This window comes from Petaurus breviceps, unplaced genomic scaffold (genome assembly GCF_028583685.1).
Source record: "Petaurus breviceps papuanus isolate PSGF00001 unplaced genomic scaffold, PetGlider_PUasm1.0 224, whole genome shotgun sequence".
NCBI lineage: Eukaryota > Metazoa > Chordata > Mammalia > Diprotodontia > Petauridae > Petaurus > Petaurus breviceps.
The window spans coordinates 279372-292503 of NW_027185887.1; the positions used below are offsets into that span (position 1 = coordinate 279372).

The following is a 13132-nucleotide window of genomic DNA, read 5'->3' on the forward strand; positions in this document are numbered from 1 at the left end:
TTCTGTCCTCTAGGCCTGGACAGTTTTCCCTCCTTACTTCTGCCTCCCAGAATCCCTAAGTTCCTTCAAGGTTCAGCTCAGGCATCACTTCTATAAAAGGCTTTTCCTAATCTTCCTGATGGTTATTGTCCCTCTTCCTCCGATTAATTCTATATGACTGTTAATTATCATTGCACATTGCTGTTTTGTGAATGTGAACTCCCTGAAGGCAGTGATTCTTTTATTTTTATTTTTGTATCCCTACTGTTCAGCATAGTAGCCTACACATGTTGTTCAGTCTTTTCTGGCTCTTCTTGATCCCATGGACATCAATACAGTCCATGGGATTTTCTTGGCAAAGATATTGGAATGGTTGCCATTTCCTTCTCCAGTGGCTTAAGGTAAACAGTGGTTAAGTGACTTGCCCAGGATCACACAGTTAGTGAGTGTCTGAGACTGAATTTAAACCCAGGTCTTCCTGATACTAGGCTCAGCACTCTATCCACTGAACCATCTACCTGCCTCCTACACATGGAAGGCATTTAATATATGGTTGTTGAACCAAATTGAATTAAATTATCTTTCTTCTTGATGCATTCTTTTGTAGGCAGCCTGGTAGATTCATCAGGCCATATTCTGATCCCTGGAATCTATAATGATGTGGCTCCCCTTTCAGAAGAGGAAAAGAAGATGTATGAAGCTATTGATTTGAACCTAGAAGAATATCAAAATAGTAGCCAAGTGGAAAAATTCCTATTTGACACCAAGGTACAATGACAACTTGATTGATGATCTGAAAGAGAGTTATGGGAAAGATGAATTCAGTTCTTCCATGTCCAGTTTGGGTTTCAGAGACAAAAAAAAAAATCTTTGCACCTTTGAAATTTGAGCACTTAGTAATGGTTTGTGCCATGTGGGACCATTCTGTAAGTTCTTGCTTCTTGTAATCAGAGCATTGGGTCTTGGGAACCTACCCCAGTTGTAAAGGAGCTTAAACAAGGGTAGTGTTGGCACTCAGAAAAATTAGATTCTTTTTGAAATGTTCATGGTATGGTGTTTGGGAATTATGGCTCTTTTCTCTGGGACAGATGAGGAGGAGTTCCTAACTGGGAAACAGCATTTCTTCCCTCTGATTATCTTTGGAGGACTTAGGGCAAGAAGACAACTGTTCCAAAATTCAAAAGAATTTTTTGAAGACTTCTCAACAAATTGTTTCATTTCAACAAATATCTACTAGATACTTTCTGTACTATGTGCAGAATTTTAAAAATTTGTTATTTTATTTTTATTTTTTTAAAGGGAAAGCATCAAGGTGTGGTGGAAAGAGGACTGAATTTGGAGTCACAGGATATGTTGTACATTTAAATCCTGGCTCTCCCTCTTATTACTTGGGTGATGTTGGGCAAGTCATTTAGCTTCTCTATGGCTTTTTTTTCTCATCTGTAAAAAGAGAGAGTTGAATTAGATGAATGTTTAAGCTCTTCCAGCTCTAGAGTTATGGTTTTGTGCTATGTATCTGGACAAGGATTGAGTCCTATTTAAGCTTTATATCTACCCCATTGTTTAACAATGGCATTTAATGTTTGTTGAATTAATTCCTAATTATTGGTGATGTAGATTTAAATCTGGAACCTCCCTATTGCCAGATAAAAGTTCCAGAAAAATTCCCTTTACCTTTTTTTTTTCTTAAGCAATCGGGGTTAAGTGACTTGCTCAAGGTTACACAGCCAGTTATTTCTGGGTGGGTGCTAAGTATCTGAGCCCAGATTTGATCTGCAGGTCATCCCGACACTGGAGCCGGTGTTCTTACTCACTGAGCCACCTGGCCGCCCAGCTCTTTACCTTTTAAGTACAGAATACCCAGTTCTACAACAAAGAAAACAACCTCTGTAATGAGGGTCTATTCAGATCCATTTCAGATATTTTCTGATACATTATACCTGGTGATACTGCTTCCTAAGATTCAACTTAAGGAGTCCTCACTCAATCACTGAGTATTCCTCTAATCACTTTGTTTCATTTAGGAGGAAATCCTCATGCACCTGTGGCGGTACCCATCTCTTTCTATCCATGGGATTGAAGGAGCATTTGATGAACCAGGAGCTAAAACAGTCATACCTGCCCAAGTAATAGGAAAATTTTCAATCCGCTTAGTGCCTCACATGAATATTTCTGTTGTGGAGACACAGGTAACAAAAGATGAATTAATTTACTGCTGTTCTATCAATAAAAGTATAATTATGAACTGTATATAATATATATGTCACAAATGAACAATTAGCTTATTGACATTGACACAATATAGCTATAATGTGACCTTCGCAAATCATTTGACCTTTCTGGGCCTCAGTTTCCTTACCTGTAAAATTAGAGATTTAGGCTAAAATGACCTTTAAGTTCTTTTCTAGTCCAAAATCTGTGTGATCCATATGATCCTGTGTCATCCTGCAAATTCATCACTTTTTATTGAAGGGAAATACTAGAAATCTACTGTAATTTGCATTAGTATCCCATATCAGAAAACAAATTCTTAGGCTTTAGAACTGCATTTCATTTGTGAGACAGTTGTTGACTGTAGGATCAGTCATTGCTGGAGAGCCAAGAAAAACTTTTTCATATATAGGATAGTTAATTAGGCAAAGCTGCCCCTATGCTTAGGCTGCCTGGGTGATTTTGAAATAACATCTCACCATCTCACTGGTATGTGAAATTCCAATACTGAAAGCAATAGTTAGAAGGTAAATGTTATCTGGGAGAAGTTACAACATTATTTTCTCAATTTGAATAAATATATTTGATTAATGAGAGAAGGGCCCTGAGGGAATAGAGCAGATTTTGATAGGGGGAGGTGAAGGGATGCACCAAGGGTGCAAAATGGTAGAGGGGAGGGTGCAGTATTTCTCCTACTGTGTTTCCCCAATAATAAGACCTATCCTGAAAATAAGCCCTCCCCTTACTGTGTAAGATTCCTCTAAAATAAGCCCTCCCCCGAAAATAAGCCCTATTGAGATTGCTACTGTAGTGAAGGTGATCCCCTGCGCTACACGCTACATTAAGGTACCCTCTGTATGCACCGTCCCTTCCCCCCCCCCATGAAACGCACGCTGTGCTCCGAGCTGCATCCAATCAGAGCTGCAGCAGTGAGCACGTCATCCTGTTCTTCCCCAGTGATTTGCTTATTGAATAAAGGTACATTTTTTTGTTCACATTTACCTGTTTATTAAGATTGCTGTCAATGTTCATTAAAATAAGCCCTCCCCTGAAAATAAGCCCTCTGGTGTTTTTCTGTCCAAAAAAATAATAAGACAGTGTCTTATTATTGGGGAAACACGGTAGTACTTGGGCCTTTTTTAGGAACATTTTAGACTGTTTCACAAAATATGTAGCAGGGTAATACCTTGTAAGCATCATTGGCAGCTTCTTTTGCAAATTTAAAATTTTTGTGTTTTATGGGTGAAGGATTTTGGACTTTATAATTAAATGAAGCTCAATGATTTTGGCCATAGGGGTCAGGCCACTTATGGACAAGTATGGTTGCTAACAATATACTTGCAAGTTGCTACAATCTGATACAATATTTAGTATAATATGCTCTCTCTACACTGATATAAAATCAACTTGAGATGTCACAAAGCAATTTTACCCTGTTTCCAACATCCAAATATTATTATGAATGATTGGCGGGCATATAATAAAAATAATAATGAAATGGCATTTATATCATAGACAAATATATGGCACTATAAATTTGGCAAGGCAAAATTTGACATACATGACTTCATCTGATTCTCACAATAAACCTGTGATGTAGGTGCCACTATTATGCCCATTTTACAGATGAGGAAAATGAAGATGATGGAGGTTAAACAGGGTGAGTAAAATGAGGGAATAAATAGAAAATTTTTGTATTTCTGACAGAGATGTTGTCTTCCAGGTGAAAAAGTACCTTGAGGATATATTTTCTCAGCGCAATAGTTCCAACAAATTGAAAGTCACCATGACGCTGGGAGTTCACCCATGGATTGCTAATATTCATGATCTTCAGTATGTGGCTGCAAGAAGAGCAATCAAGACAGGTAGAACATTTAGGGATTTTTGATATCACAACATGGAATATGGCAAAGGGTTTGTACTCAGCAGTAAAAGGAACATTTTTTTAAAGTTCAGAAAAGCATTTAAAAATTATAGTGATATGAACCAATGGTGTCAAACTCAGATAGAATTGTGGGACATGAAACTATGCATAAAGATCCCTGCAGGCCACATGTTGACTTAGAAAACCACACTCAGGAGTGTTGCAGGGAACCTGTTTGAAGCCTTTGACAAAGGCTACCTTCTGGATACAGGGAAGACAGGATGTTGTTATTTAGAATAATTACAGAGTTTTCCCAAATTAAGGGAGGTGGTCAGGCTGCTTTCAGTATCAGTGATTCACTGATAATTGTCCAAAGATAATGGTGAATTGGAATGTTACAATGAGAGGATAAATCTCCCTGGTTTTCAAAAGAGGAAGAGAATTGCATCTGCAAACTACAGATCAATGACATTGACTCCTATTCCTGCCAAAGTTATAGAAGATATAACAAAGCTATGGTTAGTGAACATCTAGATTATGAAATGGTGATCACTAAGAACCGGAATGGCTTCATCAAAACTCGGTCTTGCCAGGTTCATGTCTTTAACTTTTTGACAGGCTTATTATATTGGGAGACCACAGGAGTGCTGTAGATAGAGCTTACCTAGTTTTTAACAGAGAATTTTAGTTGTCTTTCTGTCAATCTTGTGGATGTGAAGGAGACAATATTACAACAAAATATGTTGTGGGTTTAGAAGTGATTTATTGAGAAAAACTAATCCTTAATAGTTCTATGTCTGAAGGTAGACTGGGCTGCCCTCCCCTGTATGCAAGAGGAACTGGAGACTCATTATTATAATGCTGGTGAATAGTTTTCTGCCCAAAATCAGCCCTTGGTGATTTTCATTCAGGGGCTGGTTTTCAGCATCATGTGCTCCGAGAAAAGAAGGTAAACAGTTCAGATGGACTGAATGGAAGAATGGATATGGACCCTTGGTTTCTGCTAGAGGGCTAGGCCTTCCTGGGGACACCTCTGCCTCCTCTATCCCAGGGACTTTTTCCTTTCCTTGATTGTCTTACCCTTCTTGGCTTCTCAACCTTTCCTTCAGAGGGAATTTTGGAGTGGAAGAAGTACTAGGTTAAAAGTGAAGAGAACCCTTTGAATAGAGTAAGAGTACTTCAGGGGACAGTCTGCAACAGTAAAGGAGAAATGCCATCCACACCCTAAGAGTTCTTGAAGGGAAAGGCCTTTTCAGGGACTTCTCAGCATAATCTACCCATTGAGGGATGGAGGTGGGGGCCACTTTAGGGAGGGCAAAGCAGGTGAATGATGCAGTACCAGAGACCCTGCTGGAGGGCCTTGTCTATCTGTAGACACCCCTGCCTTCCAAACCTCAGGGACCTTTTCCTTCCCTCTAAGATCTGCTTTCTCTGCTTTCCCTTCTCTCTCAGGTCTCAAAATTCTCTTTCTCTCTCTCTCTCTCTCTCTCTCTCTCTCTCTCTCTCTCTCTCTCTCTGTCTCTCAGACTCTCACACACACACACACACACACACACACACAGAATGGTGGTGGTAGGTGACCTTGGGGTCAGAGTACACATAGAAGGACTGAGGATTGTCCCTTCACACTCAGCTGCTTATGTTGAGTCATGAGACCAAATGGACTGGTTTAGAAAGCCCTTGAGGGAGTCTATATATTTCAGCAACATGATTGAAAGGGCACCAGACCAGGAGTTAGTATGAGTCTAGGAGTTAACTCTGGGTCTCTGTTTCCACCTCGGTAAAATGAGAGGGTTAGACAAAATGATAACTAAGGGCTTCTCCAGCTTTAATCACTATACCAGCTCTAACAAGGCTCTTTGAATGCCAGATAAGAAGAAACAATTGATCTTAGCACATATTTAATAAAAATGAGATCTTTATTTCATCAGTTAGTAAGAATTCTCTTCATTTTACAGGGCAGAGCAGCAATCAGTACAGACCATTTTTGACTCAGAAGTCCTAGTGAGTCACTGGTGGTAATGAGAAGTTGTTATTACCGGGGTCATATACACAGCTAGTAGTAAATGTTAGAGACAAGACTTGAATTTTGGAATTCCTGACTCCAAAAGTCTAACAGTATGCCAGTAATCAAGAATGATTAACTAAAATGGAAAGATATCAGGTGCTCTGCTGGCTAGGAGAGGGAGCAGCCTCCCTATCATTGCCATTGTGGTGCCCCTAGACCTCTGACTCCTTCCATAGGGTGATAGCTACCTGCTCCCTACCGCCAGGGTTTTCTTGACACTTGCCTCAAGTGCAAAAATTCTGATTTAAAGCTTAGTCCCTAAAGCAGTTGTTTCTGAGTTATATGCAGAAAGCAGGTTACCAAATCCCTTCTTTTTTGGTCATTGAATATACTATTTGTAGCTAGTTCCTTGCTTTGAACAATGTTAACTTAATATACACAATTCAGAAGAAAAAATACTTCTCTCTTCCATTTAATTCAAGAAGCAGTAATGTAATTTAGGTAAATGTGTGTGGGTTGATTAGGAAAGGGTTTCCCTATCTCTGAAATGCCAAACCATTAAAAGAAAGGTTGATGCCAACAGTGTATTAGAAAACTACTGATACACACTCACACACACACCTGTGTATGTATGTATATGTATATATATACATATATATATATAAAATCTATGTGTGTAGGTACATAGGGATGTAGAAAGACAGAGTCAGAGAGAGAGAGAAAGAGAGAGAGAGAGAGAGAGAGAGAGAGAGAGAGAGAGAGAGAGAGAGAGAGAGAGAGAGAGAGAGAGAGGAGGCTAGTGGGCTACTGTAGGGTATGTCCTTGTCTGTGTATCCTCATTTCTAGCACATAGGTGAGACCTAAGGAATGTTGATTGTGATTGTTGAATTGAATGTACTCAGGTGGTTATTTTATTTGCAGCACTTTCTCTTTTTCTGTGTTTCAGTGTTTGGAGTAGATCCTGATATGATACGAGATGGATCAACTATTCCAATTGCTAAAACATTCCAGGATATTATCCAAAAGAGTGTGATGATGCTACCACTAGGAGCTGTTGATGATGGAGAACACTCTCAGAATGAGAAAATAAACAGGTTAATGGGAATACTTGGTGGGGTGAAACTCTTCACTGCCGGATCATTGAGTACCTACTCAGAAGTGATCCCTATTCAGTTCACAAATTAAGAACAACCAAACATTTAAAAATTTTTAATTGATATCTAATTTTCATGTCATCTTCATTTTTTAATATATTCCCTCCCATTCTTCTACCAGTAAGCCATCACTTGTAACAAAGGTTAAAAAAGAAAAAAGGGGAGATGGCTAGGTGGTGCAGTGAATAAAGCACCAGCCCTGGAGTCAGGAGGACCTGAGTTCAAATCTGGCCCCAGACACTTAACACAAAAACTAGCTGTTTGACCCTGGGCAAGTCACTTAACCCCAATTGCCCCCCAAAAAGCAAAAAAAGAAAAAGGCATTTCAGCAAAAATAACCAACACACAGTCCATGTGTGGTAGTGTATATAATCTTCAACACTCTTAGTCAAAGAAGGAAGGGAGGCATATTTTTTCACCTCTTCTCCATTGCCAAGCTTGGTCACTATAATTACAGTATTCAATTTTATTTGCTGTTGTTATTCCTATTAGTAGTCATATAACATTATTTTCCTGCTCTGCTTACTTTATTCTTTTTTGTTTGTTTTAATAAATTTATTTATTTATTTACTTTTAGTTTACAACATTTTGGTTCCACAAGCTTTTGAGTTCCAAATTTTCTCCCCCTCCCTCTCCCTCCCCCTTCCCCCATGGAGGCATGCAATCCTATATAGGTTCTACAAATCCCTTCACATTAAATATTAGTCATGTTGTAAAGAAGAATTATAACCAATGGCATGAACAATGAGAAAGAAAGAATGAAACAAAACTCAAAAGAGAGAGAGCAAGTAGTTTGCTTCAATCTGCATTTAGACTCTATAGTTCTTTCTCGGAATGTAGATAACCCTTTCCATCATGGGTCTTTTAGAGTTGTCTTATAACCCTGCATTGCTGAGAGGAGCCGAGTCTATCAAAGTTAGTCTATCAAAGTTAGTCTGTAATTGTGTACAAAGTTCTCCTGGTTCTGCTCTCAGAATTTCTCACTCAGCATCAGTTTACATGTCTCTCATTTCTTATAGCACAATAGTGTTCCATTACATTCATATACCATAACTTGTTTAGCCATTCCCCAATTGATGGACATTCTCTTGATTTCCAATTTTTTGCCATCACAAAAAGAGCTGCTATAAATATTTTTGTACCTACGGGTCCTTTTCCCATTTGTATGATCTCTTTGGGATACAGCCCTTAGAATTGGTATTGCTGGGTCAAGCTGTATGCACATTTTTATAACCCTTTGGGCATAGTTCCAAACTGCTCTCCAGTTGCTTACTTCATTCTGCTTCAATTGTTATGTCTTTCCATGTTTTTTGAATCTTTCATATTCATCGTTTCTACAGCAATGTTCCATTACATTCATATTCCACAATTTGTTCAGTCCACTGTTTCCAGTTCTTTGATACCAAAAAAAAAGTGCTGTAATGAATATTTTGACATATATGCTACCTTTCTTTCTGTCCTTATACTCCTTGAAGTATATGCCCAGCAGTGGAATCTCTGAGGCAAAGTGTGGACATCTTAATCATTTTTTAAAATTCCAAATTGCTTTCCAGTTCACATTTCTCCCAACAGTATGTTTTTTTTTTTTTTTCCTCAATGGATAGAGTGCCAGACCTGGAATAAGGAAGGCCTGAGTTCAAAGTTGATGTCAGATACTTACTATCTCTGTGATCCTCCTTAAATTCTATTTGCCTCAGTTTCCTAATCTGTAAAAGGAGCTGAAGGAGGAAATGGTAAATCTACTACATAGTAGTGTACTTATCTTCCAGAAATCCCTCCAAATTGGCTATTTTCATCTTTTGTCATCTCTGCCCATTAGAATGGAAGTTCCTTGAGTGCGGGGAATAAGTTGTCTTTCTTTTCATCCCAACTGCTTGGGTGCACAGTAGGGGTTTAATAAATTCTTGTTGATTGGATGAAACTTCAAGAATTGTTTTAATCTGCATTTCTTGGTACTAGTGTTTTGGAACAATCTTGTATATATTTATTAATAGTCTCCAATTCTTTTGAGAAATGTTTCTTTATTTCCTTTGGCTACACAATAGCTATCCATTGTGAAATGGATCTTGTTCTTCTATAGGTTGAACACTTTTAAGACTCTTCATATTGCATAGTTTGTTCTCAGATTGTATAACTATCCTAAGTATTACATATTGGGGTGGACAAAGGAATGCTAAAATTTAGAAGTCTTGACATCATTTCTCTCAGTAAAACCCATAACCGCCTTGATCGTGTGACAAAGTAGAACACATAACTACTAATTTGTTGACTTCTGTCCTCTTTATAATTATATTGTCACTGTGGATAACAAAATCACTTTCCCCCTGTGATCTCAGAACATTAAGTTGCAGACAACAGCTTGATCTTAAAACTATAATATTCCTCTACAAATACTGAACTTTTTCATTTTTGTTTGAGCTGAAATGAAATTTTCTTCATTTTTTTTCTTGCATTAGGTACAACTATATAGAGGGCTCCAAACTGTTTGCAGCCTTTTTCCTGGAGGTGGCTAAGATGCATTCATAACTTACTCAAGCTTCCAACCCCAAGACTACTAAACTGCCAGACCCTACTGGACAAGGATGTCATCCAAATACAGGAAAACTTTCCTCTCCAGTCAAGAGCTTGTTTAAATCCCTTTATTTAAATTATCTTGGGAAATTTGGACGAATAATAAAACATTCTGAAAGCAAAGATGTTGCCAATGTTTAATGACACTTATCATGTGGCCTTAAGTCAAAATCACTTTGAGCAATTTAATTCTTACCTGTACCTTGCTGCTACAAAAACAATTCCAGTTAAGTCCATTTTAACCTTTTGAAAAGGTTGAGAACAGGGTAATTACTTTAATTAGTTTCTCAGCTGGCAATCTGATCAGCACAGAATTAGCCTGGCCTTTGTAGCCCTGAACTGCTTATGATGCCTAACAATCCTGCCTAACAATTCTATCCCTCTGCAGTCAGTCCTTACATAGCACTTACAATCACCAAAATTTCTTTTTATATTATTAATAAAAATGCTGGTCTCCACCACTGACTATGCTGATTTCCCTATGGATTCATTTTCAGAAAAGTTACTATAGCATGGCAGAGTATTAACCTCTTACCTCCATTTCATTTATTTCTGCTACATGAGAAGTTCTGAATGTGAAATGATCAATATTAATACCCTAACCACTGAAGAATTCCTATTGCCACTCTGAGTTTCTAGTTCAATGCCTTCCTCTACTCCCCCCACTCCTCTATACTACTATATTAACTTCAAGCTTCAGTCTCTTCCACTAAGTCTGTCTAGAAGGCAGACTCATCCTGAGCATTTGTGAAAAGTTGTATTCCCAATGTCATGTCTAGGCTATAGGTAAATTTACTGAGAAGCTGCAGAGTCCCCATAGAAACCTTCTTGCCCCATTGCAAATTTTGCTTTTTTACTATCCACATCTAAATTGCTAAAGGCTTTCAACAGCATCAGTTTTAGATTGAGAACTAATCAACCCTGACAATAGGAACACATTTTGAAATTAGAGCTTTCAGCTAGTGCTGCATTCATTAATCATTCTGGCTAACCATCTAGTTTGGCTTGATTGGATTTGATGGTGTAAACAAAAAGAATGCAATTATTTTCACAGTTGAGTTTATGTAAACAGAAATCAATTCAACCTTTAAAAGTTAAGTTATTGAAATCATGCTAATGGAAAGGAATTTAGATTTGTCCCCCCAAAAATGCCTTCCTCATGATTTTGTTTCTGTAATGGTGACTTGCATGTAATTATTATTGTTATTATTTTTTGCCTGCACTAGAGGTTCACCCAAATACTCAAAAGGATTTATGATCTCACTGATGTTGGAATTTTTTTCCAAAATCCATATTGCAATTCATCTATCCCTGCCTCCCTATCATGCTGAGGCTTTTGTTCATGTCCTCCCATTAGTTTGCAGTAGAAGTCCACCTAACATATTCAGCACTTTCTCAAGTACTCCAGAGATCTTGAGGATACCTTGTTTATTTCTTTCATGTACATAATTGTTTGCATGTGCTCATCCCCTATTACAATGGGATGCCTTCAAGGCAAAGACTAGTTTGGCTTTCTTTGTATCTCCAGTGCTTAATAGAGTGTCTGGCACATAATGAATGCTTAACAAATACATGACTTGATTTGATGGAGCACGTAGGCTTTATAAATTATCCCTTAGGAAAGAGAATTTCATTCTTAAGCCTCATTTTCCATGGCCTCCCTACAAGTTTTACAGAATCATAAAATCTCAGAGTTGGAAGGGACCCAAGAGGCTATCAGGCTCAAACTGTATTTGAATGAGAATCCTCTCTGCAGTATATCCAATGAGTAGTTGGTAAGCTTTTGTTTAAAGATGGTCTCTGAGGGAGACCCTCTTTCCTCATTAGGCAGACTCATTTTTAGACTGCTCTGAGTAAGAATATGTTTCTTGGCATTAGAATCTAAATCTGTTCCACTATCACATCTATTCATTGGTTCCTTCTCTGCCCTCCAAAACCAGAAAGAGTCAGTCTAATTTCTTTTCCCCATGCCAGTCTTTCAAATACTTGAGAAGTTATGTTTCCCTTAAGTCTATTCTTCTCCAGGGTAAACATCCTTTTGGTTCCTTAACTGTTCCTCCCTTAGCTTGATCTCAAGATTTCTAAAAAGGCAAACTAAAACAGTTTCCATCCAATCCAAAGGGGATGAGAGGATAAGGACTGACCTTAATATTGTTGAATTAGTAGATTGTGTCACTAATTAACCCCTGCTTAGCATGAAAGAGAGGTCAGCAGACTTCATTTTTCTTGACACCGTACACATAGTGGCCTATTACCAAACTTCCCTTTATATTCTTATTACAGTATTCAAATTATATTTTTTTGAAAGTTACAGGGTGAATTTATAAAAAAACTGTATAATACATTTGTGGTTTCATATACAGTCCTCTTTCTCTGTTCTGCTTTGTATGTGGAAATTATAATTTTGTTTGGTTTTAAGTTTAGAATAAAAAAATTAAAGAAAAGGGATGGACTTCTCACACAGTGAGAATAGGGGAGGACTAATGGACAGTATGAAGGCTCCACTGATATCCCTGTAATATCAGGAGATCTAGGACAGGAATTCTCAACATGGAATCTGTGAATTAGAATTTTGTGTGTGTGTATTTACATATTTTCATCTGAGTCTATGATTTAATCAGTTTAGAGCACTCCTGGTGTGGAAAATCTCCCCAACTCTATAGTTTTTGAATATGACTAAGAAGAGATTAAATGATTTCCCCATCTTCTCATACCCAGTATATGTTACATTCAAGCAATATTTTTTTATGAATCAATTCAATTCAATAAACACTGATTAGATGTGTCCAGTATTAGGTACTAGGATAACTGGAACATTGAGATAACAAACAGTCTTTGCCCACATGAAGCTTACAGTCTAGTACCTATGGATGCATGGAATGAATTATCAAATCATCAAGCACTTGTTTCTAATATATACCAAACACTGAGTTAGGGCTTGTGATAGTAATGGCATTTAAAGTTCCCCCTGTATTGGCTTGGTTTTCAAATTGATTGTGTTAAAACCCAGAGCTTGTTAATCCCACCTGTGGGATGGGCTTGTTGATGTGAAAAGAAAGTCCTGAACTGGGAGGAGCTGGTGATGTAGATTTGGAGAGACACTAGAGAGAGGCGGAAGATTTTTTTGGAAGCAGCACCTCGTGGAGAGAGAGAGACTAAGAGAATTGCTGGTGGCCTCTTTGAATTGCCCTGGACTTTTGAGACCTGCCCCCTGAGCTGCCAAGGACTGAGGAGACATGGCTGTTTTGCTGGTACTTTGTCTGTCTGTTTTGATGTTGTTTTGCCAGATTTGTCCACTGGTGAAAGACAGTCCTTTTGTTGAAGAAGTCCTGGAACCTGGCTGTT

General features: G+C 38.1%; 1 protein-coding gene across 3 annotated transcripts in view; it reads left to right on the forward strand.

The window, feature by feature from the left end:
• Positions 1 to 9910, forward strand: part of CNDP1 (carnosine dipeptidase 1) — an 83942-nt gene extending 74032 nt beyond the window's left edge. For all 3 annotated transcript variants that reach the window (XM_069094961.1, XM_069094959.1, XM_069094960.1), the window contains 5 exons: positions 587 to 747; positions 2004 to 2168; positions 3914 to 4055; positions 7009 to 7156; positions 9673 to 9910. In XM_069094961.1, the coding sequence (XP_068951062.1) occupies positions 587 to 747; positions 2004 to 2168; positions 3914 to 4055; positions 7009 to 7156; positions 9673 to 9742 (686 nt within the window). In that variant the 3' untranslated portion in view covers positions 9743 to 9910. The remainder of the gene's footprint in view (positions 1 to 586; positions 748 to 2003; positions 2169 to 3913; positions 4056 to 7008; positions 7157 to 9672) is intronic.
• The last annotated feature ends 3222 nt before the right edge of the window (positions 9911 to 13132 follow it).